General features: G+C 42.1%; 1 protein-coding gene across 1 annotated transcript in view; it reads right to left on the reverse strand.

Moving 5' to 3' along the window:
- The window catches only part of TAF4 (TATA-box binding protein associated factor 4), an 87,334-nt gene that overhangs the window by 13,377 nt on the left and 51,794 nt on the right, over positions 1-22,163 (reverse strand). Inside the window, exons 8-15 of the mRNA XM_070940108.1 lie at positions 16,689-16,937; positions 14,633-14,780; positions 13,584-13,698; positions 11,287-11,456; positions 8,973-9,103; positions 6,485-6,610; positions 2,786-2,842; positions 2,270-2,389 (exon numbers count right to left, since the gene is read on the reverse strand). Of these exons, the coding sequence (XP_070796209.1) occupies positions 2,270-2,389; positions 2,786-2,842; positions 6,485-6,610; positions 8,973-9,103; positions 11,287-11,456; positions 13,584-13,698; positions 14,633-14,780; positions 16,689-16,937 (1,116 nt within the window). The remainder of the gene's footprint in view (positions 1-2,269; positions 2,390-2,785; positions 2,843-6,484; positions 6,611-8,972; positions 9,104-11,286; positions 11,457-13,583; positions 13,699-14,632; positions 14,781-16,688; positions 16,938-22,163) is intronic.

Genomic DNA, 22,163 nt, shown 5'->3' on the forward strand with positions numbered 1-22,163 from the left:
CAAAACTCTTCTTCAATATAGAAAGGTATGAAAAGGAATACTGAACAATTTTGGTGCAAACTACTTTTATATTTTTGTTCTGTTCTTTTTTAAAAAAAAAATATTTATTTTATTAAATTTATTTGCTGCCCATCTCGCCATGAGGAGACTCTGGGTGACTTACAAAATTAAAACATTAAATTCTTCTTACTGGTGTCTTGTTGTGTGTGCTTCAGGGGTGGGTTCTACTTACCTTTACTACCAGTTCGCAACGGGAGTGCACGAACAGGAGAGCTTCTGCACATGTGCAGATCATAAATTATGGCGGGTGGGCGGAGCCTCCCAGTGCTTTTACTACCAGTTCTAAAGAACCGGACCGAACCAGGAGCAACCCACCACTGGTGTGTTTGTAGAGGGCCATGTGTCTTTTCTCTGCTCTGCCTAACATTCCTTATCCCAAAAGACATGATTGGATTATAGAGATATATATGCAGAAATGTTCAGACAACCAACTTTCTACAGTAAGAACAAGGAATTATTTTGCCAAGATAGAAAATCAGTATTTCATGTTCCCTCTGGTATTTGAAGTCTTGCCAATTTGTTAATTGTGTTAATAAAATGGATTCTCTCGTTCATGGCTGATTGGTTGGGATTCATTTAGTAGCTAAATAGATCCTGAATGGCCCTGCTTAAAGGTGATTTGTATATTCTTAACATTCTTTGGACATTAGCAAACCACTGGCAATACACTTTCTCTTCAAACAACAAACAAGAAACAAAAATGCACGGGCCCATTAAGATAGACAAGGGAAGCTCAGTGTGCAACAGCAGCCAGACAGCTGTGAGTTCATTAGAGCCAAAGCAGCTGGTTCTTAATTAAACAAACAAAAGTTTCAATTCAGGCAGCCTGCACTTCATTTGGCTATCCGGGAACTGATTAATTTAAAGAAACTCAATTAATCAGTTTGTTGAAGTGCAAGCAAGACTTTGGGGAGGGGGGGAATCAAAACCAGGTTTTAAAAATGGGATTTTAAAGTAAACACGTCCATGCGCAGACTTGCATAGGGTTGCATCCAAACTGAGCGGCACTTTGAACAAACCCTAATATTTGAAACCAGCCAGACAAATTTAAAGAACTTATCCTCTGCTTGAAGGACAGCTATCTTGAAGCCTGACTTAAGGGCAGGAGAATGCAAAACTTTTCCTCTGGAAAGAAACAATGATCAAAAATTCTGGAACTGTGTATATCGAGGTGAGCTACACACCAAAACAGTTCTCCCCAGACGTACTCTGGTGGTATCTGGAAACACAGTAATATTGTTTCTAAGATTATTCCAACTCTGAATTTAGAACAGATGGAAACTGCAAACTTCAATGGATTTAATGGGAAGGAACTGCTCCTTCTCCCATCTAACAATTGTTTTTGTTGTTCAGTTGCTAAGTCACGTCTGACTCTTCGCAACCCCCATGGACCATAGCACGCCAGCCCCGCCTATCTGCCACTATTTCCTGGAGTTTTCCCAAATCCATGTTGATTATATCAATGACACTAATCAACTCATCCTCTGCCGTCCCCTTCTCCTTTTGCCTTCAATCTTTCCCAACATCAAGGTCTTTTCCAAGGAGCCCTTTCGTCTCATTAGGTGGCCAAAGTATTTGAATTTCTGCTTCAGCAGCTGTCCTTCTAACAATGGGTGGCTCAAATTCCAGAAGTAAAGGAAAATAAATCCTCTCTATGAAAATGGGGCAGGAAACTATTTTATTAAGTAGAGGGGTGAGAATTAAACAGGAGTAGTGGATGCCTTCTTGCCTATGGCGCTGAAGGGAAGATAAACGGAAGGGGTAAGAGAACTGGTCCCATCTTTAATTCAAGTCCCACACACATATGCACACATAGGCACTGCAGAAATGATATCTAGCAAGCGTGACTCCAAACTTCGTTTCCTGTTACATTTTTTTTTAAAAGCTGGAAACTGCCAAAGGAATACAAACGAAGAAGCCATCTCAATGCCGATACACCTTGAAATTATCAAGGCCAGCTTCTATTCTATTCTTTGGACAACCTTATGGGTCAAAAACCCCTTAAAAGCTAAGCTTCTGCCTATCAAAACTTAAACCCACAGTTACCGAAAAGGAAACCGCCAGCCCTTAAAAGCCTGCAATAATTAATTTTGTTGGGAATAAAAAGTGTGTTTTCTGTTCAGTTGAAGGTAAGAAGACGGACTTGAACTCCTGAAAAGTAAGGTTTGGAAGAGTGCAGGTGTTTGCAAAGAGAATTCTTCTCTCCTACCTCTGTCCCTGATCCAGACCCTGGAGAATCCAGTTTCCTTTTCCTTCTGGGTCCTATTGCAGCCAATGCAGTCAAGTTAGCATCCCTCTGTCGCATTTGTGCTAGTTCCTGTTGTTGCATCTGGGTTTGGCAAAACAAAATTATCATTATTTCCTTGCAGTTTTTATTCTCACTTACCGTATTTTTCGGAGTATAAGATGCATCTTTCCCCCCCCCTAAAAGTGGGTGAAAATTTAGGTGCGTCTTATAGACTTAAACCCTCTGCAGGCAAAAAACGGGCCCGTTTTTGGCGAAAACAGGCTGTATGGAGCACTGCAGAGTGCTTCTTGGGGCCTGGGAGGGCAAAAATCCGACACGCGGAGGCCAAAACTATTTTTTTCTTGTTTTCCTTCTGTAAATTTAGGTGCGTCTTATAGTCTGAAAAATACAGTATATGCATTTTTTTTTAATGCAATCATTCTTACATAATTGAATGTATGTTCTGGTTCCAAAATGGTAAATATAGTTTAAACATACCTCCTTGGCCTTTTGTTTCAATCTAAGCTGCTCCGGATCTTCTTGTCTAGATCGAGACTGTGTTGATTTTAAAAAATGGAGAAGAGAAGAGGGGGGAGGGAAGAAAGAGAGTCTTTTAAAATAATGTTTAAAGTAATAGTCAGTACGTTTATAAACAACGTCCACTCACATCGTTACAAGTAATCCTCAATTTATAACCGTAATTGAGCCCAGAATTGCAATTATTAAGCTGTTGTGGTCATAAATTGAGATATCACATGGCCAGATTCGAAGTTACAACTGTATTTTATGATGGTCATTAAGCAATTGTGGTGATCATTAAGCAAATATAATGATTGTTAAGTGAATTCATTTTCCCCAATGGGCAATTTTTGCCAGAAGTAAATGCCAGAAACCAGCAAAAAAATGTTGCAAATCATTGCCACATGACCCGAGACATTGCAAATGGCCATAAAAGTGAGTCAGTTGCCAAAAACTCAAAATGTGATTATGTGACCACTGGGGGCGGGGGGGGAGGGAGATATTTGCAGCATTCGTAACTCCAAAAACTGGTTGTAAGTAACTCCGGAGTGTTTGGTTATAACTTCAATCATTAAGTGGCCAGTCGTAAGTTGAGGACTACTGTAAATGAAGTAGGACACCTTGAGCTTTAAGACTAGATTAATGGGGCATTTAAAAACAATTATGTCATTAATGACTAATCAGGAGAAGAAAGTTTGAATCCAATTGATTCAGATCCAGCCGTCCACCAACCCAGTCATAATTTGCCTCTTCTTCTTCCTCCTACTCCTTCCCAGATTAGCCCATATAAAATCATTCTTTTTTCTGCCATTCAGAATGCTTCAGAGTTTCATTTAACATACAACTGTAGTATTTCTTTTCGCCAAACACTTTTTAGAATGAATGTGACTCAATTTTGCCCAGTGCTTAAGGATGAGAACAGGTGCTACCGAGTCCATCAAATTCCTTTTCTGTCCTTCCAGCTAGGCGTTTAGGAAGGCCAGACGATTTTTCACAACAAGTCAATGGAACAAGGCTACAGACAAAATAACTGGAAGAAGGAATTTGTGGGATCCAATCATAGTGGAAAAAATTCTTTAAAGGGAAAACATTTCGCACGTGTTTTACATGGTGAGAACTGGACATGACTATTTTCAAGTTTCAGAATGCAAGCATGCGGAAAATGAAGGTATGTTTTTCCTAGGAGCATGAAGCAGTGAGGAGAGCCATATATTATTTTTTTCTTGGTAACAGATGGCTTATAATTTAAATAAATCAGTCTGAAATATCAGAAAACCGAATAAAGGAAAAAAATTAAATGCTAATGATTCATTAATGTTAGTATTTTTGTCATGATATTAAACTGAAAAAGGTAGAAAGATCAAACTTTCCTGCAAGGTAAGATTGTGAATAAAAGGTTACTAGTGTACTAGTATATCTAAATAAAAACAATATTGTAATACTTTTATTATGCTTATCCATGTTTAATCTGCAGCCATAATAAGAACCTTCAGACTGAATTTTATGTTACACAAAGATGATCAAAGAGATAGTAGAAGTACGGTATATATAGCAGAACACCTACAGCGTGGGCTAAGTTGCAATTTCCAAAGTGTAGATAATTTAAATTCAGAATTACGATAGGAATTTATGTTAATTCTGACTCATTAGACTATATAATCCTAATCTTTTTAGCCTTCTGAATTTTCAACTTTGATTTTTACTCGTAAATTTTAACTTGTTCTTAGATTTGTTTTTAATCTGTGCTTTTATTCAGGTGCTTATATTGTTTTAATATGTTGTTGTAAACCGCCCAGTGTCACTTAAGTGGCAGATGGGCAGCATAGAAATTTAATAAATAAATATAGATTTATTAATCTATATATTAAACCACCAGTTTCAAGATTCACCATTCACCATGTACCTGCACCTTGTTTGTATCTGTCTCCCTTTGTTCTCTTTCAATAAGACAGAGGCAACATATGAAATATAAAACAATTCCATAACCCTGTCCAAATATATAAGGTAAAGGTAAAGGTTCCCCTCGCACATATGTGTTAGTTGTTCCCAACTCTAGGGGGCGATGCTCATCTCCGTCTCAAAGCCAAAGAGCCAGCACTGTCCGAAAATGTCTCCGTGGTCATGTGGCCGGCATGACTAAACGCCAAAGGCGCACGGAACACTGTTACCTTCCCACCAAAGGTGGTCCCTATTTTTTCTACTTGCATTTTTTGCATGCGAGAAATACTAGCATTCGAACTGCTAGGTTGGCAGAAGCTGGGACAAGTAACAGGAGCTCATCCCGTTACGTTGGCACTAGGGATTCGAACCGCTGAACTGCCGACCTTTCGATCGACAAGCTCAGCGTCTTAGCCACTGAGCCATCACGTCCCTACAAAGTATATACAAACTTTGTATGTACAAAGTATATACAAACACTTAAATCCACCAGAGTGAGTAAGGGCCAGTTTGGTCTAATGGCTAAGGTACCAGGCTAGAAAGTGGAAGACTGAATTCCAATCTTGCCTTAGCCATGAAAGCCAGTTGGGTTACCTTAGACCAATCACCAAGAGGCCAACAGTTCTAGTCCCACCTTAGGCATGAAAGCCAGCTAAGTGATTTTGAGACAGTCACTCTCACTTTATTGTGGGGCTTTCTTAAAGTTGGACAACTCTCCATTGACATTGTCTAGCATTAGATGCTGCAGAAAGCAGTTTTCATTTGGAAATAACTTCCAGACTATCCAACAGCTACAGTAGTGGCCAAAATTGTGGAAACCTTTTGGGAAAAGTGCATTTTCTAAAACTAGCTAATAACACCACTTTTATTTGGAGTAGTACCATAAAATTATATTTAATGGAAAGATAATTTAATCAAGAATGTAATGCAATAACTTTTATGAAGGATTTGCTATTAGAATAGCAGTTACAGTATAAAGAAGAAAAGTGAAACATGTAGAAAAAATGAGATACACAAAAATTATCACCATAGAAAAAACGAGATATACAAAAGTTATCATGTCAGTTAATACTTAGTTGGGTAACCTTTAGCATGAATTACGGCCTTACAACGTCTTCCCATGGAGTGAACCAAGTCTTTTAGTTCTGCAGGTGTTATCATGTGAAACCAAGATTGAATGATTGCTTCTATTAACTGGGTTTTATTGCTGGGTCGCTTCTGACAAACAAGATTCTTTAGTTGGCTCCAAAGATTTTCAATTGGGTTAAGGTCTGGGCTATTCCCAGGCCATTCCAGCAGTGGAATAGGATTATCTTGAAACTCCAAAAAAAAGTGTTGTTATTAGCCATCAAATCTCAAAAATATACTTTTCCCAAAGGATTTCCACAATTTTGGCCACTATTATAGTCCCCAATTTATGGTCATAATTGAGCTAGGAATTATAATTGTTAAGTCATGCCAATCATTAAAGAAGTCACCATGTTATCACGCCTAATTTTTCAATCTTAACGCTAAGCGATTGGTTATATAAATCGAGGACATTTGTGCTTCTTATGAAGCACTTTCATGACATGGAATTGCAGGCGGCATCTCAACAGAAATTGCCGGTATCCAAGTTTTAAACAAACAAAGCTTCCTTGTCCTTTTTTCACATTCGGTACAAAAGAAGGACTTCTACTCTTCCAATGACAAATGTGACACTTGTTTCATCTATTAAGGATAACACCCAGGAGCACTTGCCTTTGCTGCGCGCATTAATATTTCCCTTTCTTGTTCATCTTTCCGTTGTTTTTCTATTTGATCAAGTTGTTCAAAGAATTTGAGTTGTGCCCGGACGTCGCTTGCCTGTTCGTATCTTTCATCATCCTGAAAACAAGGTGATTTGCAAAAAAAAATGAAATTGTGATTTCTCTTGCCCATCTTTTATTTTTAAATTGCACAGTTGGAAAAGAATGGAAGTTCTTTATTGACTGTGAATTCCCATTCTCCTCCAAAGTTGAGTCCAACCAACTGGGAATCCCCTGCCTTTAGATCAGGGGTGTCAAACTCAAGGCCCGGGGGCCGGATCCGGCCTGCAGGGTGCTTAGATCTGGTCCGCAGGGTGCTTAGATCTGGCCCGCTGGAGACAGTGAAGAACCAGCCCACAGTGCCTCTGCCAGTGAAAATGGAGCTCATGAGGACTACCCACGGCCCTCCCGAGCAGCTCGCGGTGCCTCTGCCGGTGAAAATGGAGCTCAGGAGGGCTGCAGGTGGTTGCAGGAGGCTGTCGCAGCCAAAAATGGAGCTTGGGAGTCCGTTTTCGCTGGCAGAGCACTTGGGCCACTACAGGCGCCCCCGATACAAGTGACAGCAAGCTGTCCATGCCCCCCTGAGGTCAAACACAACCCTGATGCGGACCTCAATGAAATTGAGTTTGACAACCCTGCTTTAGATCAAGATAATAGGCCCCTAGGTCTCCCTTGGGACACCAGCGCAAACTTTTAACCATTATGCTTATCCAGAGTGACCTGCTGTTGCTGGAAGAGCCACCCCCCATCATTGTGTGACTACCAGATTCCTCAGCTGGAACTCATAATTATAGATTAACAACTAATTCAAGTGCCCCCAGTAGAATATTTAAAGGAATCCTTCCTCCAGGGAACAGCTTTGACAGATCAGTGAGCCCACCTGACCACTACAGCTCAAAATATAAGAATTTCACAGGAATTAAAAAAAATAGCTATACAGTCTTCTCCTCACCTGTGCCCAAGGGGCCAGCTAACTAAACATATGCAAGAGCAGTAGATCCTGAGTGAGTTCATTATCATATTAGAGCTAAGGAACCTCTAGGGCAGTGTTGGAGAAACGGGAGCATGCGTACCGGAAACCGGAAGAGCAGAAGCCCGGTGCGCATGCGCGCGCTGGGAAGATTATCTTCTGGTTTCTGGCGTGTGCATGCGCACCGACCACCTGGTTTTACGGTTTCTGGCATGCATGCGCGCGCAAAGATCAACTGCCCAGTGCACATGCACACGCCAGAAATCAGAAGATCATTATCCCGGCACACGCATACAGCTGTTCTTCCGGTTTCTGGCGCTCCCATGCGCATGAAGACCAGCTGGCCGGCGTGCCAGAACCCGGAAGAGCAACAGGCGATGGCTCACATGCCCAGAGAAAAGGCTCTGTATGCCTCTTCCAGCACATGTGCCATAGGTTCGCCATCACGGCTCTAGGAGATTCACTTTTTGAAGCTCCTCTCAGTTTAAGAGAAAGCATTGACTTTATATTGATAAATAAAAGTATGAATAGAAAACTCGTTCTTGCTCTACAAATTTTTCCCAGGGAAACCAATGCAGCTGTTGAATGGCTTCCAGACTGTGGGACAAACATGCCAAAGTTGTATATTCTTTGATCTGATGAGACAGTAGACACCTTTTTGCCAAGTGCATGGTTTTCAAGGATACAAATAGTGAACAGTCCTGTTTGAATGGCCTCATTCTACAGGTTTGAGACCTGTAGAATGAGGCCATTCTACATTCTACATGAGGCCATTCGACCTCCTAGAGAGGTTTCTCCTCTCTAGGAGAAAGTGGAGCACATAGAAGTCATTATTAGTTCATGGACCTTGCAGAATCTGGAGTTCACTCTCAGGATGAGGGGCAGATCTGGGCTAAAGATTATCTTGTTCTTGAAAGCAAACAACGTTTGCCATGGATAGGACCCCCAACTTAAAACACTTTGAAGACAGAATTCTGTTAGAAGTTAACACCTTGAAAGAAGCCATCCCCAAAAACGTAATGGCCTCTTGAGTGTTAAGTTAAGAGAGGCACAGTACAGATCAGGAGGGTGTGCAGAAGTGTGAGGTTCCGGAAGAGTACGCAACAATGCACAAGTGGCCAGAGCTATGTGAAAGATTGAACTTGATAACAAATTTCAGCAATCCAAGGAAACAATTCCCTATTTGTTTGTGAAACTGATACACCCATTTTACAGGCAAAGAAATTCCTGACATATTGATTAAAATAAAATCATTCTTGTGGTTCAAGCTATTTTTTTTTTTAAATTGCTAGACAAGTTACTTTGAGATATATTACATATTAAGGACATTTATCGGCAATAAATTGTGCCTACAACAGAATCTAATTGCTTTGGGCCCACATTGCATTTAAAGCCATTACTCAAAGTGTTTTCGTTGTTGTTGTTGTTAAGGCATTGCCAATAGCTTCACAATAAAGAACACACCAGTTACCTTGTAAGAAATATTCCTTTGTTGGGCAGTCTCCGATACTTTCTCCACCAGGTTTTGTAACCTTTGTTGCGTCGCATGTGATACATAACTAGCTACGTCAGGATGGATTTCCGTTATCCCATGCTTTTTACCTGAGTTTCCAAGGGGGGAAAAATGGCATTGATGAATTAGAGCTAGCTCCTTTACCAGTGGTTGCATGAACTGGTTTTTCTTTCCATGAGTTGCAGATGAGCTGCTACTTTCCATGAGTTTGGGAGCTGCTACTCCCAAAGTACACTGCCATTCATGCGAATATTCTATTTGGAATGATTGATAGAAGAACTATGGAGGAAATTATAGCTGAGGTTTGTACACCAATGCAATGGCAAGTGAAAAGAAGGCTTCTTCCAAGCACCTAAGTCAGGGGTGTCAAACTGGATTTCTTCGAGAGCTGGATCAGCATTGTAGTTCTCCTCCCGAGGCTGGCGGGGGGAGGGGGGAAGACGAGGGAGAAGGAACGGACGCCTCCTGCAGCACCCTGCTGGCCAAAATAGGGCATGGGGGGGGTACACACAGCCCCATGCACCCATTTTCGATCTGGTCGACCTCCTGCAGCACTCTGCCAGCCAAATTGGGGCAAACGGGGACCGCACGTGCCCCCACAACCAGTTTTGGCCAGCAGAGTGCTGCAGGAGGCCGACCAGGTTGAAAACAGGGTGCGGGGGCCACACACGGGCCCCCCACGCCCCGGTTTGGCTGCCAGAGGCACTCCAGGCTGGTCCTTTGCTATTTCCAGGTCAGCCCCACAGGCCAGATTTAAGCATCTCATGAGCCAGATCCTCCCCGCGAGCCATGAGTTTGACACCCCTGATCTAAGTGTACCAGAAGAATTTCCTTGCAGGTGCAGAAATCCCATATCTGTGATGCCCAGCGACCACTGAGAATAAGTGACATATGAAAGGTTCTTTTATTCACTGAAATATACACAGCCCAGAGCTCCCTCTCTGAGGGAGATAAATGGTTATGAAGTGTGAAATGTAAACATAAAATATAAATCAATAGCTGAATAAATACATGCAGGAATAGGAAAACCTATTCCAATTTCATTCACACCACAGTAAATCCCATTCTTTGGCCCTTACTGCTATCCACACCAATGTTGAGCCTATTAACATGATGCCTGTGGAACATCATCCCTGTTTAAGTAAGACTGGCCTCCAGCTTGATACACTTTCAAAAGGCCCTGGAGACCTGGTTTTGCCTGGGGACCCCAGGGTGATATGGAGCCCATCACATGGTTATTACGACTGTTGCTGCGAGGGGTGTGGCGGTATATTGGGTTTTATTTCTGTAAGCCATCCATGGTCACCATCAGTCAGTTGGGCAACCATGTAAATTTTCTTAATTAATAAATAAACCAATTAAAAAATTAATGTTCACAGTTGTTTCCCAAAGCAGTAGGACATGCAATCATAACTAGGGTAAAGTTCTAGATCAAGGGTCTCCAACCAGTGGTGGGTTCCAAATTTTTTACCTCCGGGTGTGGCTTGGTGAGCATTGCATGGCTTGGTGGGTATGGCATGGTGGGTGTGACAGGGGAAGGCTATTGCAAAATCCCCATTTCCTCCCGATCAGCTGGGACTCAGGAGGCAGAGAATAGATGGGGGTGGGGCCAGTCAGAGGTGGTATTTACCGGATCTCCGAACTACTCAAAATTTACACTACCGGTTCTCCAGAACTGGTCATAACCTGCTGAAACCCACCTCTGTCTCCAACCTTGGCAACTTTAAGACTTATGGACTTCAACTCCCAGACTTCCTCAGCCAGATGGGAGTTGAAATCCACAAGTATTTATAAGTTCACACGGTTGGAGACCCCGTTCTAGCTCATTCAAATCTTCATTTCGGTCCACATGTTGGTAGAAATATTTACAACTTCAAAACAAATCATTTATCTGATGTTTTATAATTAGTATGAGCTACAGGATTATTATCCAGGGAAGGAAATGGCCACTTCATCAGGTCTGTTGTTAATTCAGCCTGCTTTTTTTAAGAGTAATTTCTAAGGCATCATAACATTTCAAAAATTCTTGTTCAATTGAAAAACAACCAATTAAAGAGATTTTAATGTCTGCAACCTTGAGTTATACTCACCAGACAGTAAAGACTGACTTCAGCTTCTTAGCAAGGAAGCCCATTGTCAAAATCATGTTTGTTTTGGGGTAATACGTGGAGCAGCCTTCCAAGTCAATAAATGATACAGTGCTAAATACATTTCCTATTAAAAAACACAGGTTGCTACAAACTACTAAATCACACTTTTGGTGGAAACCCACCTATTTCTAATATTCTTCTTTGCAAGGGTGTTGAGAGAAGAAAAGTTTCATCTTTACACGACCTTGTTAAAGTGCCTACCAATTCAGAATTGGTGGCCAATATACGTGCGCTTTCTTCCGATAGATTGACTCCTGCCATCGAGGCAACGTCATTAATATCATCGTCATCCCTTCAGAGAAAAAAAAAACATCTTATTAACATCTGCAAAAAAAAAAATGCTATTCATAGGCCAAGAATTTATAAAGTGTTTGGTGAGGCTAAATTAAAACAAAAACACTTTTTTAAAGGACACGAAGTGAAAAGTACTCCTGGTGTACACAGGACCTCTCCTCTGGCTGGAACGACGCTTGTCAAAGTGTCTGGCGTGTGGGAAATGGTAAAGTGTGGTCCAAGGCAGATGGGGAGTGGGAGGGAAATTCAGCTCACTAAAGCAGGGATCTCCAACCTTGGCAACTTTTAGATTTGTGAACTTCAACTCCCAGAATTCCTCAGCCAGCAAAGCTTGTGGACTTCAACTCCCAGTCAGCAAAGCTGGCTGAGGAACTCTGGGAGTTGAAGTCCACAAGTCTTAAAGTTGCCAAGGTTGGAGACCCCTGCACTAAAGTATTCAATGGCCAGCAAGGGGTGCTATTTCCTAACATGAAAAGTAAAAAAATAAAAGAGAAACTATCTGGTCCTTTTCTAGTTAATTGGCATTAGTAATAGTGTTTAAGACTTACATACCGTTTCATAGTGCTTTACAGCACTCTCTAAGCCAGTGATTCTCAATCTTGGCAAATTTAAGTTGTGTGGACATCAACTCCCAGAATTTTCCAGTCAGCATAGCTAGCTGGGGAATTCTGGGAGTTGAAATCCACCCAATTTAAAACTTCCCAAGGTTGAGAAACGCTGCTCTAAGCGGTTTACAGAGTCAGCCTATTGCCCCCAACAATCTGGGTCCTCATTTTACTGACCTCAGAAGGATGGTAGGCTGAGCAGGTCAAGATCGAACTCCTGGCAGTGGAATGCAAAGTTAACCTGAAAGACTGCGTTCTAACCACTGCATTAATTAGTATTTATTTTATTATGTTTTCATTTATTAAATTTATCTTGTCGTGGGGATACGAGTATGATCTTTTCCTCTTCCTTTCCCTTCCCACTGGCAAAAACCATCAAATATACTCCGGTGGACTATCCTATAGCCAAAACATGTAAATTTTATTTCAAATGAAACTGACAAGGGAGGTCTTTATGAGTGGAAGAGAAGACAAGAGAGAAAGCACCTGTTTGCTACTGGGAAACTCCATTTCTGGTGGCCGGAGTTGGGAAAAGTTTCCCAAGTTTTGTCATATTTATACAAAAATGAATAAACGAGATAAAAATAAAGAGGAACAAGAATTCCTTGGGATAACAGTAGCCCAGATTCATTACACATCCTGAACAGTATATCAGTATTGATCTCCCTCAGCTTGGAGATCCCTTACTAAAAGTATGTAAAAAGAGACCACTTGATATATGACTTTTTCCTACTCTCCTTTCCAGAGTTACACAATTTTAACATTATTTTTAAAATCAGAAAGCATTTAGGCAATGTCACTTAAAACACTTCCCCGTCTTTATTTTTTAGTACACATGCTTATGCCCACATCTTCTCCCTCCAAAGTATTCAATGCATCCCTTAAGTGTTTTAATTCCCAGATGTGGGAATGGAGGATTTTAACATCCTTTTGCTCTAATCTCCAGGCCCTTATGTAAAATCACAGATAGCATGAATTAACCCAGCTTTCTCCAAACTGGCACTTTCCAAGTACATTGGACTACAACTTCCATAATTACCAATCAACATAGCCAGTTTATCTTGGAAAAACCAGAATAACAGAATTACACAGTTGAAAGGGATCTTGGAGGTCTTCTAGTCCAACCCCCTGCTCAAGCAGTAGACCCTGTTCTATTTCAGACAAATGGCTATCAGATCTCTTCTTAAAAATCTTGTGATGGAGCACCCACAACTTCTGGAGATATGCGGTTCCATTGATTGATTGTTCAAACTGTCAGGAAATTTCTCTTTGGTTTTAGGTTGTTCCACTTTGTTGACAATAGCCCCAATTCCACATAATCAGAGGAAGACAAGTTAAATTAAATGTTGAAAAATGGAGCTGAAGGTAAGCCGAGTAACCTTATCTTTTTATGAGAAATCATCAGAGTCAAGAATTTACTCCCTAGCATTACAAATTCTCTTTTGCTGAGGAAGCAAAATAAATCAGGAAAAGGGAATACACCTCACGGTTTTTCTTCAAGAACAAATAAGATCACTTACCGAAAAGAGCCTCCCCCAGGTTCTTTGAGTTTATTTTTTTGAGCAATTGCAGCTTGGGTTGAAAGAGTAGAAAGAGCTTTGGTTCCTGGTAATACTGTTTGCTTTACCACGGGGACTGTAAGAAAAGGAAACCAGCATGGGTGCTCCGTAGGCGAGATTAGCACACCAAAAACTGCAGAAAAATCTATGCAAATTGAAGGCGAGGGATGTAAACTTGTTTATTGCTCATGATTTTAGGTAGCTCACAAATTCTGTACAGAAATGTATATATCTGTACAGAAATGATGATGGAGAAAATACAAAGAATAATGAAATAAGAGCTATAATCAGAGCTTACAATGATCCTAATTCTAAGTTTATTCAGGATAGAGGAGGGGAGGGGAGGGGAGGGGAGGGGAGGGGAGGGGAGGGGAGAGGAGAGGAGAGGAGAGGAGAGGAGAGGAGGGGAGGGGAGGGGAGGAGAGGAGAGGAGAGGAGAGGAGAGGAGAGGAGAGGAGAGGAGGAGAGCAGAGGAGGGGAGGGGAGAGGAGGGGAGGGGAGGGGAGGGGAGGAGAGGAGAGGAGGGGGGAAGAGGAAAGGATTAAAATACACAATTCAGAATTTGATCGGGTCAGTAAAATAGCAGATAATTCATTCTGTTCATCAATAGCCCAGACCATCTCTCTCAGCAGCATATTTTGATTTATTCCAGGTCAAAAAAAAAAAAATCAATCCTACAAGGGGCTTATTATAGAAGATGAGGAGGCTAAGCCTAAGGGCAAAGTTAAATGTATCAAAAGTTTGGAGTCATTATGTTCCCACAAGAGACCCAGGTTCAGCCTCCTTACCCTCCCATGAATTCTGTTGACCCTTATATAGCACCAATTTGGCTTGAGCAATAGAAGATCAGATTCTCGTGTATAGATAGGGGTGTAATAAACTTCTGCTGCTCTGGACTCAACTCTCGTTCCTGGTTACTTGTGCCTGACATTTGATGAATCAAACACTATTTCCAGGCGCAGTTTTACCAGCGAACACCAGATGTCACACTGAGAACGCCTAGCTCTTACCTGTCTGAAGTGCATTCAGCTGAATTTGTTGAGGAGCGGTCAGCATAATACGGTTGTGGGGTGGCCGCAAAGCCACCATGGGCGTCTGGGTCAACGTCACCTGCGGAGGCCTAATTAATGTGCCTTGTTTTTGAGACTGCTGAATAACCTGCAAAAAGTTTTGGAGAAACAACCATGGCATTATTCCATTATACCAGGACAAGTTTGCTTCTCAAAAGATTCAACAATGGCTGTTCCTCCACTAGCTTCTTTGACTAAGCCTGGCGCTAATCAGGGTTGTTTTGTTGTTGTTGTTTGAACAAGGATGGCGCAGTAGCTCAGTTATTAAGACACTGTACTTGTTAGGTAGAAAGCCCGCAGCCTAGGTTCGAGACTTGAGCACCACATGAACGGGGTGAGCTCCCGTCCTCGCCCCAGCTGCCAACCTAGCAGTTCGAACGCATGCAAACTCTAATATGTATCCAATCATTCTCTAATATGTGTCTTAGACTGGTACCAGCGTTCTGCTAACGTTGTTTGTTTTTAACTTTTCTATCAAGAAGCTAGATCAGTGATGGTTAACCTTCTTGTTGCCGAGTGCCCAAAGTGCACGAGTGCGCATGCAAATACATGTGCGCATGCCTGGACCCCCAAAATGCAATGCGAGAGCCCCGCGCATGCGCCCCGCCCCTCATGCCCCATTTTGGCTTCCAGGTTGGTGTAGGAAGCCTTCTAGGCCTAAAATGGGGTGCGGGAGGGCGTGCACACGAACCCCCAAAATGCAATGCAAGCATCCCCCAAGCATGCATCCCACCCCCCATGCATGTGCGCACATCCCCCGTATGCGTTCTGCCCCCCACGCATGCGCAGCAGAGACCTGGAGACTAGCTGGCCAGTGGGAGGCATGCACGCATGCGCAGTGGAACTGGGCTGGGATGATGGCTGGCGTGCCAGGCGACATGGCTCTGCATGCCATTTCGGGCAAGCATGCCGTAGGTTCACCATCACAGAGCTAGATTCTCAAGTAAAAGCAGACAACTGTGAAAATGTAGTTTAAATCAAGGCAAAGAAACTACACAAGTGGCATGGATATTCCTTATGTGATTAGCAGAACGGTGGTACGAGTCTAAGACACATATTAGAGAACGAATGGATAAATATTAGAGTTTGCATGCTTTCGAACTGCTAGGTTGGCAGGAGCTGGGGTGAGGAGGGGAGCTCACCCCGTCGTGTGGTGCTCGAGTCTCGAACCTGGGCTGCGGGCTTTCTACCTAACAAGTACAGTGTCTTAACAACTGAGCCACCGTGCCATCCTTGTTCATATGGAGCAAATTGTAAAAGAAGCATAGAGTGAATGGAAGATCAGTCAATGGAGCTGATGAAATCTCTTAAAACGAAAACGGTACAGATTTTAAAGAATAAGAGGCAATGTATGAACTGGTATCCAGAAACAAGAATGATCTGCAAAGTCACACGCTTGTGAAGAAATACAGTGAGCGATGTTCAGCTATAATCATTCTTTTTTCTTTTCTTTTTTCTTTTCTTTTCTTTTCTTTTCTTTTCTTTTCTTTCCTGACATGTTTCATTCACTTGGCTTGCTTTCACTTATGCCTTTTCTGCGCTCTACATAATGATGCAGGGTCCTATTATGCCGTTCCCTCCCAGCTCAACATAATAATGTTGAGCTGGGAGGGAACGGCATAATAGGTTTGTATGAATGAATGGACCACTCTTTCCCCCTTATTGGTAAGCGTCTGCAACACAGCCAGGATAACTTTTTTCAGCAAAAATACGGCAGGGGCGAAAAGATTAAAATGCGAACCGTTTGCATCTTTGCTGACGATGCGCTTTGCATGGGTGGGGGGGGGGGGAGCTAAGCAGGACCGCAGCCAAAAGAATGAAACATCCATCATGTCTAATTTGATACTAAATGGGCAGAATACAAGGATGTGTAGCTTTCGTATGGTAGATAAATTGTTGTTTATACATGTGTTACTGGTTTAGGTTTATAGGAAGGAAACAGCTGGTATGTGCTGGGAGACCAAAGAGAGACAGGAATCCAGTTCGATTTACACACCACCTGCGTGGGCTGTCCCTGCTTGCCAACTCCCACTTGGGTTGGCTGCGTTAGGCTGATGACCGGCTGCTGCAAGGTACTCGTGGCTGTGGCGGTGGTCTTTCCCGCCGTACGCTGGACCGAGCTGCTCAACATCACGGCGGTCAGAGCGGTCGTGGGCTGCGTCAAGGGCTGCTGCTGCTGCTGCTGGCTTTGCTGAATGAAAGCGGCCGAGTCAGGAGTCAGGTGTCTCAAGGCAGGTAAGCTCCGCTGTAAAAGAGACGGGATGCAAAAGCTCTTAGCAACTTAAGAGAACCATTCAAATCACAACCCAGCCCAAAAGAAATTCCCCTTCTTGCATTGTTTGTGCCAACTGGCAGGGGAGGTAGTACCTAAAGGTGTGGTACAGATAGTCCTCGACTTACAACAGTTCATTTAGTGACCGTTCAATGTTACAATGGCACTTTTAAAAAATGTGAGTTGTGACTGTTTTTCATACGATCATTACAGCTAATGTGATCAAAATTCATACACTTGGCAACTGGCTCATATTTATGACGGCTGCAGTGTCCCAGGGTCATGTGTGCACCTTTTGCGACCTTCTGATAAGCAGAGTCAATGGGGAAGCCAGATTCACTTAACAACTGTGTTACTGACTTAACTGCAGGGATTCACTTAACAAGTGTGGCAAGAGAGGATGTAAAATGGGGCAAAACTCACTTAACAAATTGTTCACTTAGCAGTAGAAAGTTTGGGCTCAATTGTGGTCATAAGTCAAGGACTACCTGTAGATTCAAATAACAAAAACTAAGATAAATGGCACTTTAATGCACTATATTGTTATGCAGGGAATATAAAGTCTGCTATACACAAGTAGTCCTTGACTTATGACCAAAATCGAGCTTGGAATTTTGGTTGGTTGGTGAGTAGTTGCAATCGTTAAGCTGTTCACCACATGACCTGAATTGATTTTATGACTACTTTTCCAAGGGACATAAGTCACTGTAGCTGTTGAGTGAATCATGTGGTCATATCCAATATCCATTTTTTTTTTCCTATTTTTCTGCCAGAAAATGGCGGGGGTGGGGGGAATCACAAATTGTGGTCCCAGATCGTGGGATGCCGCAACTGGTCATAAATGCAAGCCAGTGGCCAAGCGCCCAAATGCAAACACATGATAGTGGTGCGAGAGAGGCAGCCGTAACTTTGAGGATGTATTGTAAGTAGCTTTTCTGAAATCCAGTGCAACTTCGACCAGTAGTTAAGTTGTCATAAATTGAGAACTTGATCTCTAATCTTAAGTTAATTTTAGGCTGTTATTTGAAAGGGAGGGTGGGGGAGAGAACTGCATATAAATGAACAAATAACAGAATCCTTCCTGAACTTAATAATTCACAGGATAGGCAATCCTCAATCGATTGCAAATGAAACCAGAATTTCCTTCGTAAGTTGCTGTGGTCATAAGTTCTTATGACAATTTTTACGGTGTGTTAAGCAAATCACTGAGATCATTAAGCAAATCTACTTTCCCAATGCACTGTTTTGTTTTGTTTTGTTTTGTTTTGTTTTGTTTTGTTTTGTTTTGTTTTGTTTTGTTTTGTTTTGTTTTGTTTGTTTTGTGAGATCAGCAAAAAAAAGGTTGAAATCATCACCACGTGACTGCAGGATGCTGCAACCGGTCATAAATGCAAGCTGGGTTGCTAATGTCCAAATTGTAACCACGTGGCAGCGAGGGTGGTATATTGGCCATAAGTATTATTAGTAGAAGTGGGAAGTCACTTCCATAGCCATTGTAACTTTGAGCTATCATTAAACAAAGATTGTAAGTCGAGGACTACCTGTAGAATTTTTCTCTAGAGCAGTGGTCCCCAACCCCCGGTCCGCGGACCGGTGCCGGGCCGTGGAGTACCTGGCACCGGGCCGCGCAGCGGCCGGGGGACATGAACGCTGCAGCGCAAAGGCTCCTGGGCCGTGCGCAAAAGCTCCTGCGCGCGCTCAGCGGGCCACGGTAAAATTATCAAAGGCTGATTGGTCCGCGGCGATAAAAAGGTTGGGGACCACTGCTCTAGAGAATATATATAGGGAATGAGTAAATGAACTCTTTTAAACTGAATCCACAACCTGGCTGTAATTAGTCCCTCGCTTGTGCCCATGTTATTTTTCAGTTCGTTTCAACCACAGATTTACTCAATAGTCCCCTATAAAGAAATGTCATGAGACCCACCTGTCAAAAGCCGTGCACTCCAAAAAAAAAAAAAAAAAAAAAACCACAGCCAATTATCGATTGAACTGATCATTGCTAATTAACGAAAACTGCCTGGAAAATAAGATATCCCATTCATAACATGTAATTGATTTCCTATCTGCATATTACCAACGTTCAACAGGCAAAGTCCTCCCTCAAACCATGTTTTTAGCAGCAGCACCTCCAGTCCTCAACTAAATTATTTTCAGTAGCTCTTCTATTCAACAAATTTTAAAACCCCTTCTCCTCCATAATGAGCTTCCTCTGCTTTTGACTTAGCCATGGTCTCTGAAACACAATGTGTGGACTCAGAGATCACACTAAGTCAAAATAAAAAGGAAGCTCGTTTCCGGAGTAATCTCTTCTATGGCAAGATCCAGACCAGAGTCACACATTCATCAACCCCCACCTACCAATCAAAAGCACATACTGGTTTCTGCATCCATTCTACTGTAACCATCACAACAAGCATTTCATTACGAATAGGCTTCCGAGTGCAAAGTCTTAATTATCCGGACAAAGAGAGGAAACTGTACAAAGATTAATTAAGGGATAAATGCAACTCGGAAAGCCAGCTCATCAACTATGCTGTTCAAAGATCCACTTATTCAAAATTGTCAGGACAATTAAGTCTTTTGCTAGGCTCCCCCTACAGAAGGACCAAGAGACAGCTCAACTATTTTCACCCGACCATACAAAGTAGAATCATAATTACTCTTCCTCACTTCTCTCAAGTCATCTTACGGGCGTTATTGAGGTATCAAATAGATGGATTGTATGTGGCTGCTCAAATTCAGTAACAATCAATAAAACAATCACAACAACCAGTAAAAACAAAAGGAGCATTGCATACATGGAGCAAAACACAACTGTCAGTAAACTAAAGAAGTTCACCCGATACTCAGGCCCAAAGCCCAAGAATGCCTTAAATAGCTGGCACAATCAGGGCCATCAGAATCTTATGTTGCACCACTGGGCAGGTGCCATAACAGAGAAGACAACCTTGAGGGTCCAATTAAGTGACATTGCTTGACAGAAGGGACATAGAATATGCCCACCCTGCCAGATTTCATGGGACAGTTGAAGACAGACTGTCCTACAAATAACCTGGTTTATGGGGCTTTATAGGTGATAACTAACATTCTGAATTGCACTAGAAATCCACTAAGAACCAATAAAACTTGCAGAATAAATGTGGCTACATAGGTGAAATGAAGTAGTCATGATTATCCACACTGTTGTGTTCTAGACTAGCTGAAACCTCATCACAACCACACCCTTAAAGTCCTTACCCAGAAAGGCACAAACATTTAAACAAGTACCAGAATAGATTAAATACCACAACTTATTAATAGAAAACTTTTATTTATAAACAAAGCATTTACCACCATAAAATATTTCTTTTTTTTTTCATTATATGTTTGCACAAATTACAAAGCATGCACTGATGTTATTAAAGGGATTGTTCATAACTTATTAAAATATTCATATTTTTCCACCCACAAGGGCCATCTATGCTGTGGGGAATTTTAAAAATAAAGAAATAAAAATTAGTATGTCCATAGACATACAGAACAAAATTAGTATGTCCATAGTTTTTAAATTGTTTTTCTTTTTTAAAAATTTTTTTGAAACTTTCTACATATTTTTCAGTATTCCCAATGTGAAAATGGTGTATGGAAATCAAACACGAACTAAAAGAAAAGCCATCCTTGAAAGGGTGAGCTGGATTGGAAAAATTCTATCGTGCACACAGATAGAAATGCTAAGATTCTCCAATTTTTCACAAGGAATGGCTTCCGGACGTAAGCACTGTGTCCTTCTTAAAGATAGCCTGGAAATACTATGAATTTTATTACAATATTAGGGGGATTCAAACTAAAGTAGAAATCTATACTGCACTGTAATTTGAGCCTTTACTACACTGCCCTAGGAATAATTCACAAAATTGCCCTACCAATGTCCTAGATTAGAGAGCCATGGTGGCACGGTGGTTAGAATGCAATATTGCAGACTAATTCTGCCGACTGCCAGCAGTTCAATCCTGACAGGCTCAAAGTTGATTCAGCCTTCCATCCTTCCAAGGTCGGTAAAATGCGGACCCAGATATGTTGACTCTGTAAACTGCTTAGAGAGGGTTGTAAAGCACTATGTGTCAGCACTCAAACTTATGCTCTCTTCCAGTGCTGTCATGAAGACCAGAAGCGCTGAATTATTGCTGAGATGAACTTTTACCTAGTTTTCTGCATGCAAGAGATAGGGTTTTCTGGGGGATGAGGGTGGGGGTCACATTCCTGTGAGAAGTACGTGCCAGGACGGAGAGATGGATTGGCTAATGGCCAATGAGAAATCGGGTTGGAGAGCGGAAGAGGAGGGGGTTGGAAGGAGGGGCCAGTTGAGCTGCAATTAGCCTCAGAAATGTCGGCTATCTCTGTTCTTAATAAAGAATGATTCATTAGAGACTGCGCTTGAAAATGAAACTTATTTTAAGACAGAACCGAAACCTGACAGACCCCTGGTATCGAGACAATCAACATCTCTTGACAAAAAGAGATGAACTAGCATGGAGGGGGACAAAGCTCTATGTGCCACAGAGTTTACGCATCCTGATTCTCAAGAGGAGCCACGATGTTAAACCAGCAGGACACTTCGGGTTCCTAAAGACTCTGCACCTAGTACGGAGGCAGTTCTGGTGGCCACATATGAGAAAGGACGTAGACAGTTATGTAAAAAGCTGCACCATTTGTGCCACGATGAAGACAAGGCCAGGGTGCCCGCCTGGATTGTTGCAACCAGTAGCTGAGCCAACAAGACCATGGGAGGAGATTGCAATGGACTTTATAGTAGACCTACCGAGGAGTAGTGGAAATACAGTGATCTGGACTGTAATAGACTTATTCTCCAAACAGGCACACTTCATTCCTTGTAGTGGACTGCCTTCAGCCCGTCAGTTGTCCAAACTGTTCCTGAAACACATTTACCGCCTACATGGAGTCCCCAGGAGAATCATTTCCGACAGAGGGGTCCAGTTCACAGCAAAGTTCTGGAGGGAGTTTCTACGATCCATAGGTTCATCCCAAGGGCTCAGCTCAGCATTTCACCCGAGTACCAATGGGGGGGCAGAAAGACTGAACGCTATGATAGAACAGTATTTAAGATGCTACGTCGACTACCAGCAGTCCAATTGGGCAGACCTCCTATCTTTTGCGGAGGTTGCATATAATAATGCTGTCCACAGCAGCACGGGGCTA

This window comes from Pituophis catenifer, unplaced genomic scaffold (assembly GCF_029215685.1).
Source record: "Pituophis catenifer annectens isolate HBS135680 unplaced genomic scaffold, rPitCat1.0.hap2 SCAF_3, whole genome shotgun sequence".
In the NCBI taxonomy this organism is placed as follows: domain Eukaryota; kingdom Metazoa; phylum Chordata; class Lepidosauria; order Squamata; family Colubridae; genus Pituophis; species Pituophis catenifer.